Source organism: Diorhabda sublineata, chromosome 2, assembly GCF_026230105.1.
Source record: "Diorhabda sublineata isolate icDioSubl1.1 chromosome 2, icDioSubl1.1, whole genome shotgun sequence".
NCBI classification, from domain to species: Eukaryota; Metazoa; Arthropoda; class Insecta; order Coleoptera; family Chrysomelidae; genus Diorhabda; species Diorhabda sublineata.
In genome coordinates, this window is record NC_079475.1 from 15,845,570 (window position 1) to 15,862,162 (window position 16,593).

The 16,593-nt window shown below is 30.6% G+C and overlaps 2 protein-coding genes across 2 annotated transcripts; one reads left to right on the forward strand and one right to left on the reverse strand.

Moving 5' to 3' along the window:
- Positions 1-3,220: 3,220 nt before the first annotated feature.
- LOC130453259 (general transcription factor IIE subunit 2) lies at positions 3,221-10,625 on the reverse strand. Its single transcript, XM_056792895.1, has 6 exons — positions 10,286-10,625; positions 10,124-10,231; positions 9,891-10,053; positions 6,054-6,254; positions 5,295-5,475; positions 3,221-3,503 (listed from the first exon to the last, which is right to left on the reverse strand). Exons 1-6 carry the CDS (start codon positions 10,345-10,347, stop codon positions 3,337-3,339), a joined length of 882 nt encoding a protein of 293 aa, XP_056648873.1. The 5' UTR covers positions 10,348-10,625; the 3' UTR covers positions 3,221-3,336.
- A 63-nt stretch (positions 10,626-10,688) lies between these two features.
- On the forward strand, positions 10,689-15,439 carry LOC130453260 (uncharacterized). The gene is made up of 2 exons (XM_056792897.1): positions 10,689-10,964; positions 11,031-15,439. Exons 1-2 carry the CDS (start codon positions 10,827-10,829, stop codon positions 11,208-11,210), a joined length of 318 nt encoding a protein of 105 aa, XP_056648875.1. The 5' UTR covers positions 10,689-10,826; the 3' UTR covers positions 11,211-15,439.
- The last annotated feature ends 1,154 nt before the right edge of the window (positions 15,440-16,593 follow it).

Sequence of the window (16,593 nt, forward strand, 5' to 3'; positions counted from 1 at the left end):
AAAGATTGAAGTTGAAGGAAGAAATATCTTCACGTAGATTCAAGAAAATGTACACGAAAAGCATATTGAGTAATATAATATTTATATATAACAAGTAATATACGAGGGTTGCTACCTAAGTTTTGAGATATGCCAACACTGATGTGAATATAAAGTTTAACATTAAATTAAATTAAATCGTGCGATGATTTTATATGAATTTCGACGTGAATTAAATCAACAGCAGTATGTCACTCGCTCCGACTTTTGGTGATGAAGCAACATCACGACCCCCGCTGGTTTTTTGAAATCAATCGTAGTCGTACTTTCGCTACATATTTAAGCATTAGTTCCACTCGCGTACATTCAAGATTTGTTCGCAATGGATACCGCGTAATTTGATATTCGCTCCAAAAAAGCTCTTGCCGATACAAAGAAATGCTGAATGACTCTTATGCATATGAACTCAAAACTAAACAACAATCCACTGGATGGGTCTTGTTGTTTGCGCACGAAGCACTTCGAAGCAAGTGGCCTCTTGTTTTTTAGGAATAACTGGACATATCACCACAGTTCTATAAGAGCAACGTAGAACGGTCAATTCTGAATGGTACACCAGCATTTATTTGGAAACTAATAGCAGAAGACGAATCATTCTTCACCAAGACAATGCGAGCTCTCACACATCAGTTCAAATGAAAACTTTTTCGAATAATCAAAATCAAATCAAATTGATATGACCATCTGCCGTATGATCATTGTTTGGTATGCAATGATTTCTTCTTATTACCGCAGAACCTGAAAAAGCGGTTGAAGTCTTCAAATCACATGTTTTGGAGGTACCTCAATAGGAATGGAAATAATGCTTCAACATTTGGTTCAAATGCAAGTTATATGGAAACGATGACATAATTATAAAATAATATTATAGTGTAAGTGCTGACAGGACAGTCCCTACATTATTTGCGTTCATGTGTTTGAGAACATTTTCAGCATTCTTGTTTTCTTTTTATTTGTTTTTAGAAAAGAATAGTCTTTAAATTTTTACTTTCAAAATTTAACTCGTATGCAAAAGTGTTTTGATCTTAATGAAGAATATTTCGAAAAACAGTGAAGCCATATCTAATTGTGAATATTTTTTCTTATTCAACAATTTTAGAACTTAAGTAGCAACCCTCGAATAGAGTGGAGGCTCGTGGTAAAAAGTTTAGGTGTTTTTTAATGTTTTCCAATAAGTTATCTTGTAGAAATTTTGTCGTCTATGTGAAATTTTCATTATATTTATATGTTGAGAGATTGTTTGCTAAACTAAGGTATGTTTCGGGACTTGGGGGGAGTACGATTTCCGTGGCGTCGCGATTAGGCAAAAATAAATCGAAACTGAAGAATGAAATTTTTTGATATCTCGCTTCGTTTTCGAGATCTCGATATTTATAGTTATAATCAAACGTTAGATCAAAACTCGCTTTATTGAACAGATGGCGTTCAATACTTCGTTGCAAATGAATATTTTATCACTTCAAATTCAATATGAATCTTGTAATTCAATAAACAAAAGATTTTTTATTTTATCTACTCTGGTACTCCAAAATTATATTGGATAAGAAAGATTTTTATAGTAAAATGAGCCATTTTTGAAAACTTTCATCACTCTGTGATGAATATAACTTAACATACGATAAATACATGAATAATTTGATGTTTTTCGTAAAGAATTGTAGGTTGTTTTCATTATTTATAAAATAAAAAAATGTTTAATGATATTTTGAAGATTTAATTAGTAATTTAATGTAAAGTATCCTCTTTCGAGCAACAAGTACGTTCTGAATGCTTTCAAAAGTTATTTATTTAGGTTAGGTTAGGTACTATTTTTATGTATAACTCATTTCTATAATAAATAAATAAAAAAATTGTGTTTAAATATCTAAGAAATATACATATAGCGTAGGTTCAGCTGGGCCGTATATAAATAGATTAGACCTTTTACAAACGGACCGGCAGTTTATTAAAAGACAAACTTCTTACACATATAAACTAATATCCTCAGTCCTTTTCTAGACGGTCTAGTCCTTTTATATATGGTCTATTTTTCATAAACAGTCTGTAACATATACAAATATTGTCATCATTGTAATGTCATCGACAATCCGCCGATGTCTCCAGAGAAATTCTTAACTACATGAATCAAGTAGCAGCGCACGCTGGCTGTGTCTTTTTCGGATTAGAGACTCCGAACAAAAGGTTCTACGCCATATTGATTTATTACAAAAAAAATTGAGATTGAGGACTTGACAAAAACTAATTAATTATTATTAACAAAAATATAGCACATTTTCATACTCTGTCTTTTACATATTTCCACTGTCTATTGATTACCTTCAAGTGGGTGTTTGGGCATTGTATTATATACTTGTACGCTTCTATACAAAGAAGAGTCTTCAACTTTTTTTGATCGTAGGAAGTTATTACCCACAGTTTTTTAGGTTAACTCTTGTTTTCAATATATTACTAGCTGACCCGGCAGACTTAGTACTGCCATAATCGACAAATAAAAAACCTAAACTTTTGTATAAAATAAACTTAAGACAAACAAAAGGAATCCTTTTTTATTAAAACAAATAAAAAAATTCTCGGTATGAATAAAGTTATATTACTTTCGATTAATCACAGTTTAAGTTAAACAGTTTCTAAAGATGATACCTTAGTTATCGAAACGCGTGTCAGACTGTGTAATTGTGAGTGTTGTTGTAAACAGTGTATTCAGTATAATATAATAACAATAACGGTTTCAGAAACTCCAACTTTGAAAGTGTTAGAATCTAAGAAGAAATGTTGTCCTGAAAAATCTGTAATCACACTAACTTTAGTAACGTTGCAAGCACGCTAAATCATACATTTGAAAGAATATGTGACGTTATAAAAAGTATATCGGAATGGTTCTTCTTCTTCTTCTTCTTCAACGTATTTAAGGCCATAAGCCTGTAGTTTCCAACTTGTCATCCTTGAGATGTTGATTTATTGTCTGGAAAAATCTGTGTCCTTATATGAAATTTTGTCGCCCAATTGAAATTCATTTTTGAGGTTTCCAGGATCAAAGCATAGCAGGTGACATTTGAACCTTACTCGACTGTTTTTAAAGAAAAAAAATTACAGTAAATTTCCAACTATCGATGGTATATGATTATGTAAATAAGTGAAGTACAATGGTCAGGGGAGCAATATACATTTACCAACAGAAAAGTAAAATAAATTACATATTGTTTCATATCTAAGTATACATATTATCCAATTAATATTTCACAATATTTTTCCTATTAATAGAACTATAAATAAAGGCGAAAAATAGTTTCCTAGTGACTAAACTGTATTTTTTTGTGTTAATGTATCATTTTCATAAGTTTCCAAAACATCAGCTAAATGTTCGTTATCACGTGGTTTCTTGAATACTTTCTTCTTTGTACCAGGTTTCTTCCTTTTAGGTGCTACCGGTTTTTTGGGTCCATGATCTTGCATTGAACGAATACCTTGAACAAATTCAGTAATTTATGAAATGAATAGTAAGAATATTAATAAAAAATTCAAATTTTATTCATTATCGTTTATTTCAAGGATGTAACGGAAGTAGTTATATAGCAACTTAAGTTGAAGATGGAGTTTTTAAATTTGAGTTGTCGGAGTTGGAACAAGAATTGGAGGCAGATAAGACATCTGCTGTACTTGGTCCATTCGTTTATCATCTTTTTAACAGCTACCTTAGAATGAAACTTTTGTTTTCAACCTATCAAAAAGTAAACGAATAAATGGACAAAGTACAATCGAGGAAAATGGAAGTTTAGCAGTTTAATCATCCTTATTGTAGTATTATAGATTTATAACAACAAAATCCATTATGAAGTATTAATACTATATGAAAATAGTAACACGATCTATTTGAAAATGTTGTTAAATTGCTATAAACAATCATTTCCCTTGACTGTACATTTAAGAGCAGACTGAACACACTGTTTACACTACCACTATACCGACACATAATTACACTGTCTGACACGCATTTCGATAACTAACTTATCGTCTTAAAAGTTCACCTCCAGTCTCTGAAGATGATAACTTAAGTTATCGAAACGCCTATCAGACAGTGTAATTGTGTGTTGGTTTAGTGGTGGTGTAAACAGTGTGTTTAGTATGAATATTACCAACGGTTCCAGAAATTCCAACTTAATTTAAGAGAAGGTTTAATAAAATAAAAAATACAGAGATTGTATTTATAAAGAAAAAACTAAATACGTTATCAATTTGAAGATTATTTTATTTCTATTAGAGGTATGTCCTTACAATGTTAAGGATCGGAGAGAGCTGACTACTTACTACCTAAACTTAATATATTTTTGGTTTGTATTATCGATTAACTTTGTTTTATGACCTGTAGTTCGAAAACCTTTTTTTTATTTTAGAAAATTTTTATTTATTTATTTCATCAGTTTACATACGCCGTTAACAACCAAATATACAAAAACATATATTTGGCATGATATGCATCCCACAGAGGTAATTACAGCTGTTTGCTGGACTGGCTGTAAACTTGCAAACTAAAATAATTAAAAACTAAATAACTATAGTATTAATGCGTTTTAAAAGTTTTTTCCTGTTATCTAATCATTTATTATTAATATAACGCTCCATAGAATCTATAAAATATATTTTATAAATTTTATATCTAATATATATATTTGGAAAACACTTATAAATTAAGTAACAATTCTAATCTAACTCTTGTCAACTTATTTCTGGATAAATTTAATTGAGAAAAGCCAAGTTTTAACCTAATTAAACACAGTAACGCTAATTTTTTATTCAATAAACCAAGAAAAGTAAGTTTTAATCATATTAAACTCAGACGAGCCAATAATTAATTAAATTACAATAAAAAGTAAATTTTTGATCAAATTAATTGGATAAATATCTGAAAGACTCGTTTGAAATTGAAATTATTCATATCCATTGAATGTTTAAAAATAATTTCTTTGAATAATTGAAAGTTGAAAATAAAATTGGCAAAATAACCGTAATGTATTCTCCATAACTATCCTGTTATTATATGAAATGGTGTAGATAGGGTTGTAGTCCATGTTTAATTTGTATTAATTACTAAGATATTCAATTCCATCTTCCAACATCTTCTCTAATTATTTAAGATTGCCAATAAATTTTGTAGAATACTTTTGAGACATAACCAAAACATAAATAAAATTTTAATTTCTACAATTTTCTAATAAAAACTGAAATTCAAACAAACAAATGAAGCAATTGTTTCTTACCTTGTTTATCTAAATATTCTTCAATTTTAGCATCATCCATAGCATCAACTGCGACGGATCTCCATAACTTCTGAAACTCTTCGTCAATAGGAAGTGATGCAGTTCTATCATTATAAAACAAAACTTTTCTTTTGTCCATTGGTCTAGTAATGAAAATTACTTCGTTTTGGTTTTGCAATATCTAAAAGAAAATGTAAATAAAGGTGTTCAAGGTGTGGAAATTAAGTGATTAGATTGATAAGAAGCTACATCGGAGATAGTTCTCCTGCTCTACATAGCAGTGATGTAACTCGGACACTGGTATATCGTTCAGCTGATTGGTTAGAACTATTTAAATGTTTTGTAACATCCCAAAATATCAATTTAGTGAAGAAAAAACTCAAGAGGTCTCTCGTCAGGTGAGTAATGTGGTTGAGGATCTAGAGGTCTCGCGTCAGTTGAGGATCCATAGTAATGTTGAAAGACATTCCACTTTCCAGTTCATCTGAAAAAACCTTTAACCACTAAAGCACCTAGAATCTTGATAAAACAGTTTTTCCATGACCTGCTGTAGTTTTGCAAAAATTTCTGTTGCAATGTGCACAAATATGACACTGTTGCTTGAAATTAATGTTACTCCTTTTTAGAACGAATTTCAAAATATTGGTTTACAAACCATTGACTGGATGAAGTTCGCTCCTCCAAGTCGCAAGCTATGGTGTGAGTTTCGTCACTTAATTTCCGCACTTTCTATATATTTCACTAAGATAAGTATTTTACCTTTAATGCTTTCTCGCTATGCGGTAACGATTCTTGGACATCTTCTTGTAATATACCCCCCAGACCTTTCAGATCTTGTTGCTTCAATAATTTTAATAAACTTTTTCTATCTTTCAACTTATATAATGATTTAAACGCAAATTTACCATCGGGTGTTGCTTCTATTTTAACATTGTCAACGAGAGCTTCAGTTTGTAACCACTGTAACAGAATAAATGCACTACTATCATAAAGAAATTACATATAGAAATTTTTCTCTTATTGGAAAAGAGAAATTTGCAATTAACCTATATCTAAAGTAACTTTGATGATACAAAAAAAACCAAAGCTGTCAAATACATTTTCAAAAATTTCCAAGTTCACAAGTAATTACTGTTCTTCAACACCATTAGTACCCACCAGTTCCTTAGCAGGAAACAAATATTAAATTAGGTTTTATTTACCTAAAAATGTTCTCCTCAAACTTGTACTTACAATAAAATTATTTTTTTTTATTTATGCTTCCAAAAAAAAAATTGTACCCAAATGAGTACAATGGCATAATAAGTATTACCAAAAATGTTTAACTTTATATTTATTATTTTATATGTCAATTATCATAACACTGTAAAACAAGAACTAAGAATGAAATATTTTGAAACACTTTCGTTCAATGCACAGAGTCACATTACATTTTTCACATATACATCTAGCCCTCATATGACATTGACGACATCTGAGCTGGTTCTCAATTTTTTTAGGGAAATGCCCAATCGGATCATCCAAAACACTTCTTGGTAATGAACCAGAAGGTCTATTAGATGCAGATCTTCTTTGTATAGCCTTATTATATGATCATATGTAGCGACGAGTAATACTTCTAACATATTGCAAAAGATCCGTTTTGTCATTACTCACCACCATTTTTTACCGTGGATGTGAATTCTGTAATTATTGACTCCTTGGTCCAACAGATCAACACCGCCCATGCGGTGGTTGTAGTTTTTGAAAATTTCTAAGTGCATTTAAAAGATCATGGCTTGCAAAATAATTGTCAAAAAATAGGACATGATCACTTGGGGCATCAATTATTTTCTCAAAATCAAGGACCACTCGTGAACCTAGTGGAAGCGAGGTTCTAATTTTAGTTGGTGCTTGAACAGATGATGGTTTAGCTCCACAATAGGTGGAATGAATAACAAAATCCATCCGAGCTACACAACATCCAGTCCTTGTAACCGAAACGAACAGATTTACCTCTTATAAATTGCTTCGCAAGAGTGATGCCCATAACATTTAACCATTGCTTCGTCTATAGACAAGAATTTATGAAAAATTCCCCATTGTTGAAACTTTGAGTTGAGAATGTTCATAAGTGGCCGAATTTTGTACATTTTGTCCTCAGTATCCAGTGTTCTGTTATCTGCATAATGTAAATGTTTTTTTTATTTCTGTAAATCTGTTTCCACTAATTGCATTTGAAATAAATGGAACTTCAACATCCTCATCAAGATTCCAATAAAGGCGCTCACGAAGTAATTTATGATACCCAGAAAAGAGAAGAACACCAACGAAAATTTTTAACTCTTCTTTGGTTGTTACAAAATTATGATTGTTCTTAGATGCCGCATAAATGTTGGTTTCGTCGACAATATGTTGGACCACTTCGTCATCAAATAGTTTTTCGAAAATCTGTACAACCGAACTTCGGCTCCATCTGTGTTGTTTATCTCTAATACTATAGGTACTTGCGTCCAATTAGGATTCCCCTTTAGAAGATGCCATCTCTCTAACAGTGGCAAACTATCCAAATTTTCGGTTGAATTAGTTGGTTGCACATTTTGAAGTTCCGTCAGTGGCAGGCCATCTTCGTCTTCTAAATCAGACCCATCGAGATCAATTTCTACCTCACCTGGAATATCTACTGGCAGATCTGCAGCTAATAAATTGTCTTCATCAAATTCTTCCTCGTCAGTTTGATAATCCACTTCTGGCGTAATTATAACGACATCAACTTCCAAATTAGCATTATTTGCTTGTTCAACAGCATCAACTGCAGAAGCTAAGGTTTGGAATCTTTTACCATAAAAAGAGCTAGTTGCAATTCCGTTGATGTCCATTATAGAATGTTCCTGGAAAAATTGCCCGGTATAGTCGTGTGCCCAGTGTACTCAAATGAGTACACCGAGATTTACATCAGAATAACAAAAAAACATAATATTGTAGGACTTTTTACATATGACCATATTATTGATACATAACCTATAAAACCTTATTCCCTCATATTTAAAAATTCCTGATACAGTTACATTTTCATTCACGACATTTTTCCTTTGACCTTTCCCCCAAACAACTTCCTCAATAAAACAATAATCCATATTCCTTCAGCCCGGGGAATTCTAAGGAGTCTTCTTTTGGAAATTCCAAGTTATCTTTCTCTCATAACCTTCTTAATATCCCAATAGCATGCAATTAACTTAATCTTCTTCAATATACTCGTACGTCGTACAAGTTTTAGGAAAACCAACACACTACATTCCTCTACTTCTACATTGTTTCTTGACAACCCCTTTGGTACAAGAATCCAGACAAGACGTTGGATGGAGCTGTATGTTCATTTTTTCTCTGGATAGCAAAGAGAGCAGATTTTGAATGCCTAGATTTCATCCAAGCTACGCTGTACCTACAGATTCGGCACGCACGACTTTGTTTAATTTTATGTATTGTATGTATTTAGTTAGTACATAGTAAGTTTAAGTTATCAAACTTTTATTATTGTCCAACCTCTTCACCATCTTTGACACTAAGAGTAGCGTATTATGTTATTGTTGAGATTATATAGTGTGACATGGAGAAAATGAACTATTCTCAACTTAGATTGAGAATCAAAGTTCTTCATAAAAATTGGATATTAGACTTAGATATTTCTGGCACAAAAGTAATGTAATTTTCCACACCCATATCAGGATTATGTATTTTGGTAGCCAATATATTTTGGGTGATATATTACAAATTTTTAATCTCCTGGTATTTGTTGCTGAAATAAAAAGTTGTTCCTACCTACATTGAATTGATAGGGTCCTGTTTAGATTTCATGTAAATTGGATTGTAACAAAACATTTTTAGCAGGTAAAACAGATATTTATATGGAAGATTATTTATTGATTCAAATTGCAAACTGTCAACATCAGATTATATTTTTATCAAGACTAAAATAAACATGTCCACATTCTTAAAAACATGCTTGGCCCGCTTCTTTTACCTGGCAAAAAAGCTCATATCATAAATGACCATTATTCAAAGAAAATTATATTTTCATTTCCTTTATTAATTGTTCATAATGGTAAATGTTCAAATATATACCTAAAAGGCACTGTTTACCATCAATAGTTTTGAAAATATCTCTCTTCACAAAATTTTGAATAGAAAGTATGTTTGTTATAACCTACTAATCAGGACTATTTTTTGAATTGTTTAAATGATATTTTTGTGTAATTTTGGAACATGGTAATTGCCCTGTTGGAATCCCTATTGTGCAGAGTCGTCACTGTACCAAGCACAATTCATTAATGGGTTGGAACAAACCTCTGTTGAATACATAATCTCTATTGTGCAGAATCATCACTGTACCAAGCAAAATTCATTGATGGGTTGGAACAAACCTCTGTTGAACACATAATCTCTATTGTGCAGAATCATCACTGTACTAAGGAAAAAACTTTGTTGGGTTGGAACGAACCTACTATATTTACAAATATATCCACATAACTGTTAACTATTTTGTTGGCTACTATAACATCCAGAGATTTGTGTAAACTAACAAAATAAATGTTATAGATCTCTTTAAACTAATATTACCTGTTTAACTTTATTTCCGACATCAAGTTGATTAGTTTCATCTAAAATTTCTTCTAAAGTTAAAGGATAAGTTTCCCCTTCTTGATGCCTTGTTTTCATATGTTTCACAATTTTTGCTAAAACTCCAAAGCGATATTGTGAGCTTCCTGTAGAGGTTTTATATCTATAATCAAATATTTATCAATAATAGTGAATGTACAAAAGTTATTATGATTAAAAAATGAATCACTTACGTATTAATATCGAGTTTAGGGGCGCTGGTTGTGCTGTTTGTTGGTTTAGATTTTTTCTTTTCATCTTTTGAAGGTTCGGGTTTTGATTCAGTCTTTTTCTTTTCTACACTATAATCAATTTGTGGAGAGTAAAGTTTATTACTAAAATGGGATATTACTTACGTGGGGGTACTTAGTGCTTTTTTCTTAAACAATTCTCGTTCTCTTAATAATGCTGGATCCATTCTAACTATATCTTTGATACACTTACAAAATTGATCATGAATTAAATGTTGAAAGAGAAACAAATTAATAAGACATTTAAGTATAAACTACAGTATAAATATTTATACATATGTTAATGTAATACAAGGGTATTATCTTCTTCTGTTTTCAATTTCTTATTTAAGCATACAGAATCAACTAGTTTTTTATCATATCTACTCCAGATATAAGAAATTGAATAAGTATGAGTATTTAGTCTCCTTATATTTCCATCACTACACTACTATCGATTAAAAAACCGTCATTTGTGCCGTTTACTAATCGTGGCCACCTCTAAATCCTGGTTGGCATCGTATTGATAATTCAGCTATTCAATTTCGTGGAAAAGAAGAATAACTATACCTTTAGTGTAGTTTGTTTTTGTTTTTGGTTGAAATAAGTATTGTATGCTTCTTAAGTATTTATAAAATACAATAACAAATTATATAAAACTATTACTATGGCGTCAGCCAGTAGTACTAGTGCTAGATCATTATTTGCTGATTCGAAAATGCGACTTGCTGATCGGGTACAAGTAAACGTGAACAATATATCTTCCTTGGCCAGACAGATAACTAGAGGGTCTAAAAGTACAGAGGTAAATACGACTAAAACTAAATAGAAAATTAATTTTTCTCTTAATATAGTAACATAATACTTTTAGATTCTTATGCATTCATCTCGAAATTTTGCCGTAGCAGAACAAGCGATGGAAAATAGTGAAAACAATCTTAAAAAACTTCAAGCTCTTTGCACACATGCAAATTATCAATATGATTCTATAAAAAAATCGACTCGTCAACTGGAAGAAGTGAAGGAGCAAGTATGTGCAATGCAGAGATAACTTTTGGGTAGTTAATAATATTCCTTAATTCACATATTTATTTTTTTATTTATTTATTTTAAACCATTCAATGACATTGTAATTTTTCATAGGCAATTTAACGCCTGAGCAATAGTGGCAGGCACTGTAGTGAGGATATTTCTTTAAAAAACAATTTCCAATAAAAAAGAATATTTTTCATTTTTAGTGCAGGGCTGTTAAGTAAATAGTACTAAGTAAACTGACATAATTAGAGGTTCTGAAGATTTTTATTTCTTTCGATATGTATTTTTTTATTTAAAAGTGCGAAGGGTCCTATACTAAACAAGGCATGACCAAAGTCAGATATCACTAGGTACCAGATGCAAACAGTCTGTTGAATACTGCTAAACTAATAACAAATTTGAAATAAATAAAATGTTGTAAAACAAAATAGTTTAATTCTAATAATTTAAATAAAAGATACAAAAAATCATCATTACCTGTATCTGACAAATACAGATTTTACCTAGGTACTTGAGTGAAAATTATTTTTTAAAAACTTTTAGTTTGGCCAATATGCTGGGTTACATTTGGATTAAATAATTAATTAATCTTTGTTATTACAAACTTCCCCTGAATTTAATCCATTTAACAATATTTTCTTTTTCTGGGGACAAACTTGGGAATGGTCCCTTTTTTTCCACTTAGGATATTTTCCATCAAATTTTTCCCAAAGGGTAGGTCCTAGTACATTAGATTTTTTGTAGCAGTTACTAGAGGTATACCATTTTCGCATGCAGACAAAATTAAAGACATCTGCTCTTTGTTCTATGTCAATGTTAGACATGTGAAATTAAATAAAACTGTTCTTATTTTTGTCTACTTTGTAATACAACATATTCTTTATTGCAGCTGTAATCGATCTAACATGTCAACCACTAATACGAATCAAAAATATTTGCACCCAACGTCGACATATCCCTTATTAAAATTAAAAACAAAGTAACTTTGATTTCAAGCCCCATAGTTTAAAGGTTATTACCTTAAAGTCACAGAAAACTAGAAATATCAAGTATATACTTTCAATTTGAATTTTAAGAGTTCTTACTGTATCAAAATTCACAGAAATATTGTATCATGATTTATCTGACGTTAACCCAAATATATCTTGTTTACTCTACTAAATGGCGAAAAATCAGTTTTTTAAAGTGGTAAACACATGAAGGGGATCCTATTCCTAATTTACCTATTAACAGATAGATGGAGACAATGATAATTTTCCTAATTTTGAGGATTAAATTAGAAAGTGTCGGCTATAGGTACACTGTCTGGCTCTAGTGCTCTTACCTTATATGTAGTGCATCTAACTACTTTTGTATTCAATACTATTATTGTATAAAGAATAGGATAGTAGGTTAACCTTATGAGGATATCATTTAACGAGGTGGAGGCCACCAATAGATGGTAGTGGAGAGTTGGCGTTCACAGCACGACTTTTCTTTCTGTAGTCGTAGCTTGAATTACGTGTTTTCTTAGCTTTGGTTACCGAATTACCCCGATAACAGATGGCGCCAAAATTATTTAGAATATTATATTCAACCCTTAAGCTGTGTTGTAAAGTTTCTTATTTTGGGTGCCTATAGCAAAGTTGCAATTTGAGTTCATTATTGTATTGTGTTCGTGTTGTGTTATTGTTGAGTTTCGTTGGTTGTGCATTTGGATTATTTTTTTATTTGAGAATCTTTGAACTTTGATATATATTTCATTTTTAAGGTAAGTGGATATTATTACATCACTACTCTCTTAGTTAATATATTCAAATTATAAGAGGCGCTAGATGTATAAATGCTACAGCTTACTGTATATTTAGCGAACTACTTACTAAAATGTATTCATATAACAAATAATCACTTCTTCTTTTCAATTATTTATAGTAGGTGCTTCAATAGTAAAAGTGATTGCTTGACCCAAGAATATCTAAAGGTCATCGCGAGTAGATTCTACATGTACTACATTTTTGGGGTTTTACAGTCTTCCTGACGGAGATTCTTTGTGTGGTCAAAATTAAGACCTACTTTGTATATATTTTCTTGATAAAACATAGTCCAAATGGGTTGGGTACTGGTTATAAAAAAAACAATTTCCAGAAAACAAAAATATTAGAATGTGAATAGTGTTCTGAAGCAACACTATCATACTTTTTAACAAACATTTTGAGCATTTGAAAAAGTTTTAAAATTACAATAAATTCACTCAATTTGTTGGCCATTCGAATTTCCCACTTACAATGTTGTAGCTGTAAAATGCACAAGGAATATATACAGGACCGTACTACTTGTAGTTTCCGATAATTTTTTCAAACGCTCAGTCTATAATTATTATAATTTTATATCAACAATTTCATAAAAAGTGTAGTTATTATTGTTACTTTATTTAATATTTCTGTTCGATATTTTCTTAATACATTCATTTACTAAAACTTTGAGTGTTTTATTTAGTTATTTAATATGAAGGATGCAATTACCTCAGAGCAAAAATCCGTGATTCATGACGCTTATGCCAAAATCTAACATTTTTTTTATTTACATTCATTTATTTCAATTTATTTATAATGTACTTCATAAATTCACATTGTATTGAAAATACAAAATTTTAACTCATCCTACTCTATTTATATTGAAATGCGTCTGTTTACAATTTAACTGAAAGTCCAAGCATTAGGTAATGCCATAAGATGTTTATTGCCCAACCGACCTCTGCCCTGTTAGAATCTTCATACTAAAAAATTATCATCTAGGTATCTTCAGAATTATAAGCAACAAATAGACTTAGTAAAATCCGAATATCGACGACGGCATTTCTTCAAGACAGGACATATTGCACAATGAAAGAATTCTACAATCTCATTAATTGAATTATTAGTACGATATTGTATTATGATACATTTAGTATATTTCATCTCGTTTCCCAGGAAGAAACGGGAAAATGGATAAATCATATAAATCAACTGAAAGTTAAAAAAAAAATACAAAATAGCCAGGACTTATTTTTTCGCCTCTTCAAAATATCATCAAAATATGAATGTTTCAAAAATACATTCATGACCGAGATTCTGAAATCGCAAATTCATATTATTTCCGTCACCATGGGAGAGTATATATATTTTATATACCTTTGTGCAAGGATTCTTCTTTCTATCCCAAATTTAAGTGATTAACAGATTAATGAAAAATTATTTGTTTCATTTGTTAGTGATACACGAACTCATTACAAAAATCTTTTTTTATACATTGAAATTGGTGACAGATAAAATTAGTACTGAGATTAAGTTTATTTTCGGTTCGAGATTAATACATGCTATAACATTATTAGAAACATGATATTTCAAAATACGCCCTATCTATCTATTGTAAAGATTCCTATCGAATAGGTAATTTGTGTCACTACAAAAAGTAAAATCGGCAGCAATGTACTGTCTGCTCGAATTTCGAAGGTAAAGAAAACTTCACATTTAGTTGGGATCTTTCCAAAAAAAATTCGTTGTTGGTAATAGTGCTGTTTATTTTAGATGGCACTAAGCTACGGGTCATTTTTATGTAGAACGAGCGTAAAAGTAACTAACAACATTGTCACTGTTCTACCATCCTATTCTTTAAACAATGATTCTATTCATCACATCATTTGACCCACCCATCCTAATAGTAGGGTAAGCGCTAATTAATAAAATAAATTTATTTCATTGTTATAACGGCATATGTATATATCTCCAATTCTCAAAACATAACTTTTTATGAAATAAAGAAAATTTTGTATCTATTTGTTATATATTAGTTTTAATACAATTCTCTATCTTTTCTTGATTGTTAATCGTTGCAGTGAATTATGGAGCATTATGGCTAAGATATGACTATTTTTTTCACTAACCTTTTTTGCCATTTTTGGTAATAGTAAGCTTTTATTCTTTGTGTTTATAGATTTTTCTTTATATTCATTCAGCAATTCATTATAATGATACATTAATGATTCTAAAGAAAATACTTTTCTATATTTAGAGGAAGGTTTTCTGTTTCACATGTATTTCTATGAATTATTTTAAGTATTATATTTTGTAAGTTTTTTAGAGATTCTATATTATTTTTATAAACACTTCCCCTTGCAAATATCCCATAGCTAACTATACTGTTGAGTAACGTATAATACATTGTTAATAATGCTTTTGTATGCATTAGGTTTAGTAACTAATTTGGAGAATATAAAAATAAAATATTTTGTTTTCTTTATTATACCCACTTTCCACATTTTTGTCCCATTTTACAATTGTATCAATGAAAATATATAAATATATAAAATTTTCTACCCTTTTTATTTTTTTTTATTACAAATTTTAACTACTATGGTAAGTATGTATATAGATTTTGGGGTGACATATACACTGCGACCCTAAAGGATCTATTGTGTCTCCCTTTCTTGCTACGATACTGGGGAATCAAGTGTTCACAGCGGATCTGTTAATCCTACTCTTTTTAAAAATATCCGGAATGTGGAATGGCTATAGCCTGTAGACATCATCATTTATTTCATATGTTCCCAGGTGTAGTGCTCTGGAGTTCCACTTTGAGAGAATGTGGGTAGAGATTTCGTCCTCTGTGCAACAAACATTATCTGGTATGTGCAACGTCTTCAGGTATCTATTTATGCGACAGTGCCCCGATAGGACTCCTGTTAGTATTCGTAGATTGTTCTTACTTAGGTTCATACATTCAGCAGATCTTCTCTGGTTCTAGTTTCCCAGGAGAATTGTTATCTGTCTCAGCTCCTGTAGGTTGTCCCAATTATTGGTTTTTCTATTGCTCTGAAACTGATGTCACAAAATGGTTCAGGACTTTGACGAATCTATCAGCTATTTCATTTCTCTCCGGTGTTTTCCGAAATGTATTGTAGGGTAACTTCATTATTCTTGCCTAGCTCGTTTAATTTTTCTAGGTAATCCCAAACGAATTTGTATTTTATGATATTGGAGCTTAAAGATCTAATGGATGTTTGGCTATCGGACAGGATGATTTCAACGATGGAATTAACATAATTTGTTAAAATGATACTTCCCAACAACTTCTATTTATATTAAAATTGATGCTGAATAGGTGTTTATAAAATATAATATTTTGACGTTTTAATTTTAAAATGGTCCGGATATATCTAGATGTAACTTGGGTTATAACAAAAACTGTTAAACTATGATATTATCAAACGAATTGACCAAAGAAATACTAAGTTTTGGAGAATTTTTCATTTATCATAAGTTGAGGAGTGATGAGTGTGAAGTTGCTTAAAACAATTCTCTTAATCACAAAATTAAAGTAGTAAGAATAAAAAAGTTTTTGTATGTTGAGTTTTAAATTTGAAATATCTGTTGAAAATAGAA

Coding starts and splice junctions, on each gene's coding strand:
- LOC130453259 (XM_056792895.1), bottom strand. CDS start 10,347: ATGGATCCAGCATTATTAAGAGAACGAGAATTGTTTAAGAAAAAAGCA. Junction 10,054..10,123: donor CCTAAACTCGATATTAATAC/GTAAGTGATTCA, acceptor ATTTGATTATAG/ATATAAAACCTCTACAGGAA. Junction 3,504..5,294: donor AGAATATTTAGATAAACAAG/GTAAGAAACAAT, acceptor AATTTGTTCAAG/GTATTCGTTCAATGCAAGAT.
- LOC130453260 (XM_056792897.1), top strand. CDS start 10,827: ATGGCGTCAGCCAGTAGTACTAGTGCTAGATCATTATTTGCTGATTCG. Junction 10,965..11,030: donor GAGGGTCTAAAAGTACAGAG/GTAAATACGACT, acceptor TAATACTTTTAG/ATTCTTATGCATTCATCTCG.